Below are 15,957 nucleotides of genomic sequence, written 5' to 3' on the forward strand. Positions count from 1 at the left end.
TATTTTGATCTTTCATTTTATCTCTACCTTTGAGCCCATTTCGATCCCTTCCCCCCACCCCACCCCACTAGGACCATCTGCTACTTGCTTGTCCTGTTTTCTATCCTTAATGTCACCATTAGCACATTCCTTAGATAATATCACCACCATCAACACCCCTTTGTCTATGACATCTTTGGCAATCTCTTCTTTGCCTCCAGCTATCACTGGCCCTCTATCCAGCTCTACCTGTCCAACCACCCTCAACCAGCTTATATTTCACCATATTTCTATATTTCCTTAGTTTTGATGAAGAGTCATACGGACTCGAAATGTTAACTGTATTCCTCTCCACAGATGCTGTCTGACCTGATGAGTTTTTCCAGCTATTTTTGTTTTTGTTTCAGATTTTCAGCATCCGCAGTATTTTGCTTTTATCTTAGTCAATAATTTGCTGGGTTGGATTTGTCCTGCTTTTTGTGTATAAGACGTATCTGGGAAATTTTCCACACAGCTGGGAAGATGCCAGTGTTGTAGCTGTACTGGAACAGCTTGGCTAGGGACGCGGCAAGTTCTGGAGCACAAGTCTTCAGTACTATTGCCGGAATATTGTCAGGCCCCACTGCCTTTGCACTATCCAGTGCCTTTAGCCGTTTCTTGATGTCACATAGAGTGAATCGAATTGGCTGAAGACTGGCATCTGTGATGGTGAGGACCTCCAGAAGAGGCTGAGATGGATCATCCACTCGACACTTCTGGCTGAAGATTGTGGCAAATGCTTCTGCCTTATCTTTTGCACTGATGTGCTGGGCTCTCCCATCATTGAGGATAGGGATATTTGTGGAACCTCCTCTCCAGTGAGTTGTTTAATTGTCCACCACCATTCACGACTAGATGTGGCAGGACTGCAGAGCTTAGATCTGATCAGTTGGTTGTGGGATGGCTGAGCTCTGCCTATCACTTGCTGCTTATGCTGTTTTGCATGCAAGTAGTCCTATGTTATAGCTTCACCAGGTTGACACCTCATTTTTAGGTATGCCTGGTGCTGCTCCTGGCATGCCCTCCTGCACTCTTCAACGAACTAGGGTTGATCCCCTGGCTTGATGGTAATGGTAGAGTGGGGGATATGCCGGGATATGAGGTTACAGCTTGTGTTCGAGTACAGTTCTGCTGTTGCTGATGCCCATAGTGCCTCATGGATGCCCAGTGTTGAGTTGCTAGACCTGTCCGAAATCTATTTGTTTGAAATCTATCCCATTTAGCATGGCGGTAGTGCCACACAACACAATGGTGGATCAGTAATCGGACCTCAATGTGAAGGCAGGACTTGGTCTCCACAACGACTGCCTGGTGGTCTCTCCCACTAATACGGTCATGGACAGATATATCTGTGGCAGGCAGGTTGGTGAGGATGAGGTCAAGTATATTTTTCCACCTGCTGCAGACCGAGTTTAGCAGCCATGACCTTTTGGACTCAGCCAGCTCAGTCTGTAGTGGTGCTACCGAGCCAGTCTTGGTGCTGTTTCCCACCCAGAGTACATTCTGTGCCCTTGCCACCCTCAGTGCTTCCTCCAAGTGATGTTCAACATGGAGGAGCACTGATACAGTAGCTGAGGGAGGGCAGTAAGTGCGATAAAACATCATGGGGTCCGGAGTCAATGTTGACAACTCCCTCCTGACTGTATACCACTGTGCTGCCACCTCTGCTGGGTCTGTCCTGTCGGTGGAACAGGACATACCCAGGGATGGTATTGGTGGTGTCTTTATCTGTCAGATATGATTCCATGAGCAGAACTATGTCAGGCTGTTGCTTGACTAGTCTGCAAAACAGCTCTCCCAATTTTGGCACTAGATCCTAGACCCCCAGATGTTAGTAAAGAGGACTTTGCAGGGTAGTCAGGGCTGAGTTTGCAGTTGTCGTTTCCAGTGCTTAGGTTGATGCCAAGTGATCTGTCTGGTTTCATTCCTTTTTTGGAATAATTGTAGTAGTTTGATATAACTGAGTGGCTTGCAAAGCCATTTCAGAGGGCATTTAAGAGTCAACCACATTACTGTGGGTCTGGAGTAAGGACAGCAGATTTCCTTCCCTAAAGAGCATTAACAAACCAGATGGGTTTTTACAACAATGGTTTCATGGTCATCATTAGGCTTTGAATTCCAGATTTATATTGAATTTAAATCACCATCTGCCATGGTGGGTTTTGAACCTGGGTCCCCAGAGCATTGCTTTGGGTCTCTGGATTACTAGTCCAGCGACAATACCACTATGGCATCACCTCCCCCAGGGGCAGGAGGAAGTAAGAGAATGGAATGGAGTCCACACAGGGTGTAAGGAAGTGAGACAGATCAGTACTCGGGCCTCAATTGTTTACAATTTATATAAATGACTTGGATGAAGGGTTGGATGGGATGGTTCCCAAATTTGCTGATGACACAAAGAAGGTAGGAAAGTAATTTGTGAAGAGGACATAAGGAGGCTACAAAAAGATATAGATAGGATAAGAGAGTGGGCAAAGATCTGACAAATGGAGCATAATGTGGGAAAATGTGAAATTGTCCATTTTGGCAGGAAGAATAAAAAAGAAGCATATTATCTAAATGGTAAAAGACGGCAGAGTTCTGAGATGCACAGGGATCTAGGTGTCTTACTGCATGAATCACAAAAGGCTAGTATGCAGTTACAGCAAGTAATTAGGAAAGCGAATAGAATGTTATAATTTATTGTGAGGGGAATTGAATACAAAAGTGGGGAGGTTATGCTTCAGTTACACAGAGCACTAGTGAGACCACATCTGGAGTACTGTGTACAGTATTGGTCACCTTATTTAAGGAAAGATGTAAATGCAATTCAGAGAAGGTTTACCAGACTAATACCTGGAATGGGCGGGTTGTCTTATGAGGAAAGGTTGGACAGGCTAGGCTTGTATCCACTGGAGTTTAGAAGAGTAAGAGGCAACTTGATTGAAACATATATGATCCTGAGGCGTCTTGATAGGGTGGATGTGGAGAGGATGTTTTGTCTTGTGGGAGAATCTAGAACTAGTGTCGCTGTTTAAAAATAAGGGGTTACCCATTTAAAACGGAGATTAGGTGATTTTTTTTCTCTCAGAGGGTCGTGAATCTTTGGAACCGTCTTCCTGAAAAGGCGGTGGAAGCAGAGTCTATGAATGTTTTTAAGGCAGAAACCAGATAGATTCTTGGTAAGCAAGGGGGTGATAGGTTATCAGAGGTAGACGGGATGCAGATTTGAGGTTACTATCAGATCAGATCAGCCATGATCTTATTAAATGGTGGAGCAGGCTCAATGGGCCGAATGGCCTATTCCTGTTCCTTGTTCATAAGTGTAGTTGAGGTAGCTTTGGGACTCAATGGGCTTGTAATGAACAATAGTTGATGGAGACAGTGAAATCAAGGAACGGAAGGGAAGAGTCAGAGATGGACAATGTGAAACTGAAAGAAGGGTGGAAATTGGAAGCAAAGTTAATGAAGTTTTCCAATTCAGGATGAGAGCAGGACACGGCACCGATATAATCATCAATGTACCGGAAGAAGAGTTGAAGGAGGGGACCCAAGTAGAATTGGAACAATGAATGTTCCACATATCCTGTAAAAAACAGGCATAGCTTGGACTCATATGGATACCCATGCTTTGATCTTGGCCCACCCATCCCTTGCTCAAACCTTATTACATCTCTAACTCTTCCCAGTTCTGATGAAAGGTCATTGACCTGAAATGTTGGCCTGGTTTTCACTGAGTCGTGTTGACTTGGGACCCTTTTAAAAATGGCGGCTGGGTTTTGATTCTAGGATTCCCAGCCCTGTTGCTGCACTGTGCGATTTTTGGGAGTGCCTTTAAAGGGTGCAGGCTATGTCCTGTCAGAACCCTTCACTTCTGACCTAGCTCCATTGTGGAGATAAGTATCTCCTACTCCTCCGAAATTTTCATGGTGGCAGGCCAGGTCTTTAAAGAGTCGTGGTTCATGGCCCCTCAGAGGAGTCGTGAACCCTATGTGCATGAGGGTATCTTTTTAAAAGGTAAATCCAAAAGGTTCCCCTCATGCCCCGATGCCCGGTTATGCTCCCCACCCACCCCCATGTCTCCTATGCCAAGCTCTGCATTTCCGTTCACCCTCTCAGGCCCCTCATGGCCCCTATGTCAACCTCTGGCACTTCCATGCCCATTGGCCCACTGTACACTTTCTAGAACCAATGAACACCCATAGGCCAGGACTTTGTCCTCGTCAAGCGGGTTCGGCGGGGACAGTGGGAGCGGTCGGGAGGCTGCTGCAAACGGGCCGTGACCATGATTTCACGCTGGCCAATTAAGGCCCACCCAGCGTGAAATATATGCTGCAGCGTTCAGCACTGCCTGTGTTGGAAGGAAGGAGGGCAAGCGTGGAACTTCGCACAGGTGTCCGCAGGAAAAGCTCCCTGAAGCACAGAGCTGCCTCAGGGAGATGAAGATATAAAAAATAAAAAACAAAGATTTTTGAGGTGTTAAAAAACTAAGTCACATGAGCAGGGATATGTTAGAAATTAGTATGAAATTTAAAACTTTTTTTAATGACGGATCAAAACATCCCACCCGTGGATGAGGTTTCGCCAACCGCAAGGTTGGATGGGCAGCGAAAAATTTAATTCAATTAGATTGTTAATGACCTTAATAGGCCTGTTAATTGTCGGCAGGCCCGCTGCTAACTCCTGCGTGCACCTGCTAACCGAAATATCTTGCGAGTGTGCGATGACATCAGGCTGCTTTCCCTCGTTTGGGTCGGGTGTGCGTCTGCCGAATGAGCAGAAAATTCTGTCCATAGTGTATAATGGGATCTATATAAAAAAAAAGTATTATTTATTGTAAAATGTTATTTTTATGTTCCAGGGAGCATTGCCTCATATCAGGCCTCTGATCCTGTCAGCCGGCTGCTATTGCTGAGTTTTGGTGTATCATCAGCCCTGCTTGTTCAAGCTGTCACTTGGTGGTCAGGAAGCAATCAGCAAAGGTATGAATCTTTTTTTTGTCTATTGTACTATTTTGTATCTTTTGTACCTTTTGGTGTAGACAAACTAGAATTTAAGCAAAAAATACAGTAGCAAAACCAAAAAGAGTATTTAATGATCTTGCAATTGCTAACTTGACAGCTGTAGTCAGAAACTATTTTGGATTATTACATATCCATGGTAAATTAACAGCACATGAGGTATTGCAATATTATGTATACGACCATTTATACTTCTTCAAATACGGGTGTTTAGCAACATTCACATGTGTATGTCTTTAAAATCTGTGAGGATACCCAAACAGTTTCTTTAGCAAGTAGCCCTGTCCTGCCAATACTGATATTATCTGTTCAGAAGATATGGATTGAATTCAGTTTTTCATTGTAGGTAATTCCCAGCCATGGAAATTGCTGTGTAGAATGGCTTACAGGGGTGATGTAGTGCACTTTTTGAGAATGAGATGGGGCAGGAGGAAAGAGGGAAGCAAAGAACATAAGAAATTGGAGCTGGAGAAAACCATACAGCCAATCAAACCTGTTCCATTCCATTGGACTTTACTTGCTGCACCTGCATACTAACTTTTTGTGTCTCATGCACTAGAACACCTAGATCCCTCTGTACCTCGGAATTTTGCAGTCGTTCTCCGCTAAGTAATACTCTCCTTTTTTTATTCTTCCCGCCGAAGTGAACAACTTCACATTTTCCCACATTAAACTTCATTTGCCGGATCTTTGCCCACTCACTCTGCCTATCTATATCCGTCTGCAACATTCTTATGTCCTAGCTACCATGCCATTGCTCCCTTCATCTAAGTCATTAATGCAAATTATAAAATATTGAGGCCCCAGCAGAGATCCCTGCAGGACTCTATTTGTCACATCGTGCCAATCAGAAAAAGACCCATTTATGCATACTCTCTGTTTTCTGCCAGTAGGCCAATCTTCTATCTATGCTGATATGTTACCCCCTACACCATGAGCTTTTATTTTCTGCAGTAACCTTTAATGTGGCGCCTTATTAAATGCCTTCTAGAAATCCAAGTACAGTATGTCTACAGGCTCCTGATTTACCCACAATGCATGTTACTCCTTCAAAAAACTGCAATAAATTGGTTAAACATGATTTCCCTTTCACAAACCTATGCCTACTCTTCCTGATTACCTTGAGTTTCTCTAAGTGCCCAGTTATAACCTCCTTAATGATCGATTCTAACAACTTCTCCACGACAGACGTTAAGCTAACTGGCCCATAGTTTCCTGTTTTCTGCCTCCCTCCCTTTTTGAATTATATTTGGGTTACATTTGCTATTGTTATAACTTGGGTTATATTTGCTATTTTCCAGTCTGATGGAACCTTTCCAGAATCTAGCAAATTTGAAAAATTAACACCAGCGCATCTACTACCTCATTAGCCATCTTTTTTAAGACCCTAGGACGAAGTCTATCAGGACCCAGAGACTTGTCAGCCCACAGCTCCATCAGTTTGCTCAGTACCACTTCCCTCGTGATTGCAATTTCACCAAGTTCCTCTCTCTTTTTCACCTCCTGATTTACAGCTATTACTGGAATGTTTTTTGTATCCTCTATTGTGAACACAGAAGCAAAATATTTGTTCATTTCTTCCGCCATTTCCTTATTATCTACTATTAACTCCCCACTGTCACTCTCTAGGGGACCAACACTCATTTTACTTACTCTTTTCCTGTTTAAATACCTGTAGAAGCTCTTGCTATCCGTTTTTACATTTCTAGCTAGCTTCCTCTCACACTCTAATTTATTTCTCCTGATTAAGCTTTTAGTCATTCTCTGCTGTTTTTTATATTCTGATTCTGCCCTACCACTCATCTTTGCAGTTATATGCTTTTTCCTTATGTTTGATGCTTTCCTTAACTTCTTTAGATAACTACGGATGGTGGGTTCTCTCCTTAGAATTTTTCTTTATAGTAGGAATATACTTATTCTGAATATTCTGAAATATCCCCTTCAATGTCTGCCACTGCTTCTCCATTTATCTATGCTCTAGCCTAGTATCCCAGTTTGCTTCAGCTAACTCAGCTTTCATGCCCACATAGTTGCCCTTATTTAAGTTTAAGATACTAGTCTTAGACCCACTCTTCTCCCTTTCAAACTGGATGTAAAATTCAATCATATTGTGGTCGCTGCTACCTACTCTGAGGTCATTAATTAATCTCGTCACATTACACAATTCGAAGTCTAATATAACCTGCTCTCTGGCTGGTTCCAGAACATGCTGCTCTAAGAAACTATCTCAAAAGCATTCTAAGAACTCCTCATCCAGGCTATGACTGCCAATCTGATTTTTGCAGTTTATATGTAGATCTAAATCACCCATGATTATTACCGTCCCTTTATAACAAGCACCAATATTTCTTCTTGAATACTTTGTCCTAGATTGTGGTTACCTTTGGGGGGGGTGTGTAGACCACTCCCACGAGTGACTATTTTCCCCTACTATTCCTCATCTCCACCCTAGCCGATTCTACATCCTGATCTCCTGAACCAAGGTCATCTCTAACTATTGCACCAATGCCATCTTTGATTAACAGTGCTCTCCCTCCACCTTTACCTAGCTTCCTATTCTTCTTGAATGCCATGTACCGCTCAATATTCAGGAGCCAATCCTTGTTGTCCCACAGCCACTTCTCCATAATTGTTATCAGATCATAGGCTGTATCTTCTGGTCAGCGAGTGGGGGTGGGGCCCATTCGCTGAGGTGTAAAATGACGCAGGGTGATGTCAGGTGTGCGTCCCGACATCACGGCGCGTCATTCAGACTTTCAGTTTGGCGAGCACGCATCCGAGTCGGCTGCGCGCCTGCCGACCTGTCAACGGCCTATTAAAGCCATTAACAAAGTAACTGAAGTCATTAATGGACAGGCCCATGCGGGAAGGCTGGGAGCCCTGGTGGGCTTCTGATAAAGCATGAAACCTCAGCCACAGGCGGGATGAGGTTTCATGTAGGTTTTAAAAATCTCACAATATTTTAAAACAAAAGTTATGGACATGTCCCAATTCATGTGACAACATTGCATGAGGGGACCTGGCAGGGAAACTTTTTCCTCAGCTTTATTTAAAGTTTAAATGTGAGCCGATCTCCCTGAGGCAGCAGTTTGCCTCAGGGAGATCTGTGCGCTCTTCCGTGCGCATGTGCGAAAGAGCGCTCTCTCGACTGAGGGAATCCCCCCCCAGCCCGCACAGGGAGTGCATAGCGCTTCCTGGCGGATGTCACGCTGGGTGGGCCTTAATTGGCCCGCCCATGTAAAATGGCGGCGCACCCTTGACCGGAGGCACCAATCGGAAGCCCGCCTGCCTGTGCCCGCTTCCGCACTCCCCCCCCCGCCCCCCAACGGGGGGAAAATCTTGCCCCATATTTATTTACTTCAATGTGCGCTATCAATTTATTTACTTTGTTATTGCTGTGCGCATTCAGATATAGAGCCTTCAGTTTTGTCTTTTTGTTATCTTTGTAACATCTAGTCTTGACTGTTGATGTATTCTTAGGTTTTTTTCTCTCTGTTCCTTCCTGTCATTCTCTGACCCTCATTTCCTATATTACTATTTTGCTTTCCTTCCTTGACTTCACTCCTTGATTTGCCACATCTACCCAAGCTGGATCCCTCACCCTTCTCGTTTAGTTTAAAGCCCTCTCTACTTCCCTTGTATGCGATACTCAAGAACACTGGTCCCAGCATGGTTCAGGAGTAGACTGTCCCAACAGTACAACCCCTACTATCCTCAGTACTGGTGCCAGTGCCCCACGAACTGGAACCCCACTTCTCCCACACCCAGTCTTTGAGCCATACATTTTTCTCTCTAATCTTATTTGTCCTATGCCAATTTGCACGTGGCTCAGGTAATAATCCAGAGGGTATTACCTTTGAGGTTCTGCTTCTTAATTTGGTACCTAGCTTCTCATACTGACTTGCAGAACTTCTTTTCTTGCCCTGACTATGTCATTGGTACCAACATGGACCGCACCAACTGGATCCTCCCCCTCCCACTACAAGTTGCCCTCCAGCCCTGAGCAGATGTCCCAAACCCTGGCACCGGGCAGGCAACATAGCCGTCTGAACTCTCACTCTTTGCTGCAGAGAACAGGTCAATCCCCCTCACTATCCTATCCCCTACTGTCACTACATTCCTGTTTGCTCCCCTTACTTGAATGGCTTCCTGTACCATGGTGCTATGAGCAGCCTGCTCATCCACCTTGCAGACCTCCCTTTTGTCCATTAAGGTTGTGAGCACTTCAAACCTGTTTGACAGTTGCAAAGTCTGAGGCTCTCCACTATTGCCTGCTCGGTCCCTTTACCTTCCTCACTCACGGTCACGTCATCCTGTCCCTCACTGCTGACCAAAACAGACGACCTAATTCGAAGAGGCGTGACCGTCTTCTGGAACAAAGTGTACAGGTATTTCTCCCCCTCCCTTATGTTGCGCAGTGTCTACAGTTTGGCTTCCTGATCAACAATATTCCCTTACCCTGGGATTGGGAGTTGTGCTGTCCACAGAATCACAGAATCACACAGTCACACAGTGCAGAAGAGGCCCTTCGACCCATCGAGTCTGCACCGACATGTGAGAAACACCTGACCTACCTACCTATTCTCATTTACCAGCACTTGGCCCATAGTCTTGAATGTTATGACATGCCAAGTGCTCATCCAGGTACTTTTTAAAGGATGTGAGGCAACCCGCCTCCACCACCATCCCAGGCCGCGCATTCCAGACCGTCACCACCCTCTGGGTAAAAAAGTTTTTCCTCACATCCCCCTAAACCTCCTGCCCCTCACCTTGAACTTATGCCCCCTCGTGACTGACCCTTCAACTAAGGGGAACAGCTGCCCTCTATCCACGCTGTCCATGCCCCTCATAATCTTGTACACCTCAATCAGGTCGCCCCTCAGTCTTCTCTGCTCCAACGAAAACAACCCAAGTCTATCCAACCTCTCTTCATAACTTAAATGTTTCATCCCAGGCAACATCCTGGTGAATCTCCTCTGCACCCCCTCTAGTGCAATCACATCCTTCCTATAATGTGTCGACCAGAACTGCACACAGTACTCCAGCTGTGGCCTCACCAAGGTGCTATACAACTCCAACATGACCTTCCTACTTTTGTAAGCTGTGCCTTGATTGATAAAGGCAAGTGACCCGTATGCCTTTTTCACCACCCCACTAACATGCCCCTCTGCCTTCAGAGATCTATGGACACACAAGCCAAAGTCCCTTTGTTCCTCAGAACTTCCTAGTGTCATGCAGTTCATTGAATACTTCTTTGTCAAATTACTCCTTCCAAAGTGTATCACCTCACACTTTTCAGGGTTAAATTCCATCTGCCCCTTATCTGCCCATTTAACCATCCCGTCTATATCTTCCTGTAGCCCAAGACACTCAAACTCACTGTTAACCACTTGGCCAATCTTTGTGTCATCCGCAAACTTACTAATCCTACCCTCTACATAGTCATCTATGTCGTTGATATAAATGACAAATAATAGGGGACCGAGCACAGATCCCTGTGGTACGCCACTGGACACTGGCTTCCAGTCACTAAAGCATCCTTCTGTCATCACCCTCTGCCTCCTACAACTAAGCCAATTTTGAAACCACCTTATCAAATTACCCTGTATCCCATGTGCATTTGCCTTCTTTATAAGTCTCCCATGTGGGACCTTGTTAAAGGCTTTGCTGAAATCCATATAAACTACATCAATTGCACCACCCTCATCTACACACCTGGTTACCTCCTCAAAAAATTCAATCAAATTTGTTAGGCAACCCTTCTTAAATAGCGGAACCACATTAGCTGTTCTCCAGTCCTCTGGCACCTCCCCTGTGGCCAGAGAGGAATTGAAAATTGGGTCAGAGCCCCTGCGATCTCCTCCCTTGTCACCCTCAGCAGCCTGGGACACAAATTATCTGGACCTGGAGATTTGTCCACTTTTAAGCCTGCCAACACCTCCAATACCTTGTCACTCCCTATATCAATTTGCTTAAGAACCTCGCAGTCTCTCTCCTCGAGTTCCATACCTTCATCCTCATTCTCTTGGGTGAAGACGGATGTGAAGTATTTGTTCAACACTCCAGCGATGTTCTCTGGCTCCACCCATAGATTGCCCCCTTGGTCCCTAATGGGCCCTACTCTTTCCCTGGTTATCTTCTTCCCATTGGTATACTTAGAGAATATCTTGGGATTTTCCCTACTTTTACCAGCCAGTGCTTTCTCATATCCCCTCTTTGCTCTCCTAATTGCTTTCTTAAGCTCCACCCTGCACTTTCTGTACCTCACTAATGCCTCTGCTGATTTGCTTCCCTTGTACCTGCTAAAAGCCTCTCTTCTCCTTCTCATCGTATCCTGAATATCTCTGGTCATCCGTGGTTCTCTGGGCCTGTTACTCCTTCCTATCACCCTAGAGGGAGCATGTTGAGCCTGTACCCTCCCCATTTCCTTTTTGAATGCCCCCACTGCTCTTCTATAGATTTCCCCACAAGTAGCTGTTCCCAGTCTACCTTGGCCAGATCCTGCCTTATTTTACTCAAATCCGCTCTCCCCCAATCCAAAACATTTTTTTGAAACTTGTCTATTTCTTTGTCCATAACAAGCTTAAATTGTACCATGTTGTAGTCGCTATCACTAAAGTGCTCCCCCACCACCACCTCAGCCACTCGTCCGGCTTCATTCCCCAGAATTAGGCTTCATTCCCCATCCCTTGTTGGACCCTCTACATATTGACCTAAAAAGTTGTCCTGTACACATTTCAAGAAATCTACTCCATCCAAGCCCTTAACACTATGTCTATCCCACTTAATGTTGGGAAAGTTAAAATCACCTAATATAATTACCCTATTGTTATTGTTTTTATATACCTCCGCAAATTGTGCACATATTTGCTCCTCAATTTCCCACTGACTATCTGGGGGTCTATCAAAAACCTAACAATATTCCTAAGCTCTACCCACAAAGCTTCATTCGATGCCCCCTCCAAGATATGATCTCTCCTTACTGCAGTAACGGACTCCTTAACTAATAATGCAATGCCTCCTCCTCTTTTACCCCCTCCCCTGTCTTGCCTGAAGATTCGTATCCCGGAATGTTGAGCTGCCAATCCTGCCCCTCTCTCAACCATGTCTCTGTGATGGCTACTATATCACAATTCCACGTGTCAATCCTCCACTGGAGGCACGTCTTCTGAGGAGGAAGGGAGGGCCAGAAGGGGGAGGAGGTCAGCAGTCCACATTCAGCCTCCAGCGGAGCCACCTTTGGGAGGAGAGGCTCAGGCACAAGGGGCGCAGGGCCAACAGGAAGTCCAAGGTGGAAGAGGCCGCAGAAGGCGCCACTATCCTGCTGCCAGGGTATACAGGCGGTGAAGCAGCTACCCCAATATGTCGAAGGAGGCTTCATCTCAAGGGAGACAGTCACCTCCATCTGTCAGATGATAGGCCCTGAGATCTGTGCCAACTGTGTGGTTGGGCACGCCATGCCAGTGGCGCTAAAGGTCACAGCTGCCCTCAACTTCTATGCCTCTGACTCTTTCCAGGGGTTGGTGGGTGATCTTTGCGGAGTCTGCCAGTCAGCTGTCCCCACTTGTGTCCAGCAGGTGACAGATGCTCTATTCAGGCGTGCATGGACTTTCATCCACTACTGCTGGGACGATGCCAGCCAGACAGAGTCAGCCAGAGACTTCTTGGCTATTGCTGGCTTCCCCCGCATCCAGGGTGCAATCAGCTGCACACATGTGGCTATCAAGGCGCCAGTGGGTGACCCCAGTGCCTTCGTCAACAGGAAGGGATTCCACTCCATGAACATGCAGATGGTGTGTGATCACAAGATGCAGATTCTGCAAGTCTGTGCAAGGTACCCTGGGAGCTCCCATGACGCTTACATCCTCAGGCACTCCGAGGTGCTGAGTCTCTTCAGTATTCCAGCCTGGCTGGATGGATGGCTGCTGGGTGACAAGGGCTATCCCCTCAGAAGGTGGCTCCTGACGCCTCTCCGCCATCCAAGAACAAAAGCTTAGCAGCGGTACAATAGGAGCCACACCTCCACAAGGGCTGTGGTAAAGAGAACCATCAGTCTTCTCAAGATGCACTTCCAATGCCTGGACCATTCAGGGGGCGCACTCCAATACCCCCCAGATTGTGTGTCACTGATAGTGGTTGCACGCTACGCTCTCCACAATCTGGCGCAGGAAAGGGGAGACACAGTGGACGAGGAAGACGTGGACGCAGTTGCTCCAGATGCAGACGATGAGTCCAGCAGTGAGTCCGAGGATGAGCACACACAGGAGAACACTGAGGGGATGGATGCTGACCCGGGCAAATTCCAGGGAGGCAGGGACACCCAGGAGGCTTTAATCCAAAGAACCTTCAGCTAGCACACCACAGATTGACCTTCAACGCACGACAGGGCTGCAGACTCCACACTCAATACCTGAGTGCTAAATCTGCCTGGATAGGAACATTAACTAAGGCCCTTGTCAATTAAGCTCAATGTCAAACAACTCACTCATAACATCATGGGTTCCCGTCCGCCAGCAGAAGTAAGGAATCACCCTGAGCCATGGTTACATATCAAAATTTAATGAGATTACAAAAGTAACTTCAGAAACCAAAAAAAAAGTGTTGCACATCACATCAAGTATTAAATGAATTAATATGGGGCAACATAAAAGCACCAATGAGAAACCCATGGTGTGCCTAATGTGCCTTAAATTTACACTTACGGGTGCTACGTCTAGGCGCTGTCCCCTCGTCGGCACTGGCACCTGAGACAGCCTGCTCATTGTGCTGTCCTGTTGGCCTCGATGACCTTGGTGGCCATCCTCTGGCCTTTGGCGCCTTTGATGGCCCCGCCTGGGAGGGAGCGGCCAGTTCCACAGCTGGTTTCTCCTCAGTCACCGCAGCCTCATCGGATGCCACAGTCACTGGCAGAGGGGCGGAGGAGCTGCTGTCCTCATCCCGAGCGCCCTGAGAGGAGCCCGCAGAGAGACGACAGGCAGCTGCTGCGCCGACGTGAGGTCGCTTGGACCTCCCTGCTCACTGTAGATGGATGGGCACCAAGATAGGATACTTGGTGCCCAAACCATCTCCCACACGGGCACTGACCAGTTGAGTCAAATGCCGTTCTGAGGGCTTGCAGGTCCGAGCACAACCCCAAGAGGTCCTAATTGTTCTCCTGGAGGAGCCTCTCCATGAGAGACGCTACTCTCTCCATGGAGGAAGCATGGCGCTCGGCCATGAGGCTCATTGCATCGGTGATGCTCCACATGGATCCTCCAGCACGGGCAGCATGCCACGCACAGCCTCATATATCTCCGCCAGTTCCTCCCGCATACCCTGTTGCATTTCCAGCATTTGCTGCCTCATGGATGACTCCAGAGGCACATCATCAGCCACCAACCGAGCTAGTGCCTTGTCCCCAGCAGTCCACTGACTGCCGGCGCCCTGGACACTCTGTCTCTGCCAGCACCTCAAGCGGGTGTGAAGTGCCCTCATCGCCGTGCCCCGGGACACTAGCCGAAGATCTAATTCCCACCGAGGTGCTAGTATCAGTACTGGTGCCTGCCTGGCGGAGATGGTGTGATGTTAGTGAGTCGATTTGCTCTGTGCCGTCAGGTGTCAGAGGTGGCCCCTCTGCCTCCTCCTCCCATGCTCTGGTGATGCTGAAAGGAAGAGCAAGGTCGTTTGTTTAGTTAAAGTACAGACAATGTCAATTTGCATGCCGGACCCCCGGTTCATTATGCGCTCATCCTTCCATAATCAATGGTCAACCCATGTTGCAAACTTCAATGAGCATTCAGCAGTGCCATGGTTTCTGTGACACACATGGTGACTTCAGTGCTCGGCAAACATACCTCCCTGTGGCACCCCAGCCTCACCGCCACCTGTGGACATGGGGGCTTGGCGCCTTTCTAGATCCATGGCCTGCTGCTTGTAAGCTGTTAGGATGGCCAACTGGGCCTGGCCTCTGCCAGTCCGCATCCGCTCGGCGGAATTGTGTGCAGTCTTCTCCTGATAAGGCGAGAAGAGCATTGATTAGTCCAGCCTGAACCTGGATTCCCATCGCATCCCTTAAAACCCAACCAGAGTGGGACATTGCAAGTCTCTAGTTCTTTGTTATCCCGCAGCTGCCGCACACTCACACAAAGAAGCCGGGCTGACCACCACCACCCCACCCCTCCTTGCCCAAATGCTGCCTCCATCACTTGTGGCACCACAAGCTGTCACTTTGCTAAGCAAGGAGGCACAAGCATGTGGAACGCAAAGGCCAGCAGATGGATTGGTGCCCCGCCACCTGGAAGCTCCCCTCCCAGCATGTTAGCACCCTGACTTTGACATGCTTCCCAGCACTCTGCCTAAGTGCAGATCCTTGTTTCACCCCCACTCTATACTCTGGGTGTCAGTGTCACACATTCTGCAGGTGCAGAACCCATCTTAGCTCAACACTCTCAAGGTGAACTAGGCATGGGCAATATCTGCTAGCCCACCCAGCGAGGGACACATGCCGTAAAGGATTCAATGCTGTAACTGTACTCAGAGTTGCTGTGGGGGGGGGCGGGTGGCAGGGGGTGGTAGGGGGTCAGGGGATGGGGGCAGGGGGTGGGTGGGTATGGGGGGAGGGTGTGGGGCAGGGGGGGTTTTTGGGGAAAGGGTGACGGCTGCATTAAGTGACCTCAGCCAACATGGTACTCGTCCTTCCCGAGTGCAGGAGATCGTGGAATCTTTTTCGGCACTGGACCCATGTGCGCCACAACACATCATGGGAGCTCACACTCTTGGCCACCTCCTCCCACGCACATTTGGGCAGTTGGGGAGGCCTTCGCCTCCTGTCGCTCGGAAGCAGGACCTCCCGCCATGCTTAGGCACTCATCCGAGAACCGAGAGGCACACTGCCTTGCTGGCCTACCCTCCGGCCTGGCCTGCCCCGCTGGCCTACCCTCCGGCCTGGCCTGCCCCGCTG

General features: G+C 47.7%; 1 protein-coding gene across 1 annotated transcript in view; it reads left to right on the forward strand.

Annotated features, from left to right (window-relative positions):
• The window catches only part of LOC144683990 (PGAP2-interacting protein-like), a 130,848-nt gene that overhangs the window by 30,407 nt on the left and 84,484 nt on the right, over nucleotides 1-15,957 (forward strand). Inside the window, exon 3 of the mRNA XM_078547654.1 lies at nucleotides 4,859-4,979. Coding sequence (XP_078403780.1) covers nucleotides 4,859-4,979 — 121 coding nt within the window. The remainder of the gene's footprint in view (nucleotides 1-4,858; nucleotides 4,980-15,957) is intronic.

Source organism: Cetorhinus maximus, chromosome 1 (assembly GCF_964194155.1).
Source record: "Cetorhinus maximus chromosome 1, sCetMax3.hap1.1, whole genome shotgun sequence".
In the NCBI taxonomy this organism is placed as follows: domain Eukaryota; kingdom Metazoa; phylum Chordata; class Chondrichthyes; order Lamniformes; family Cetorhinidae; genus Cetorhinus; species Cetorhinus maximus.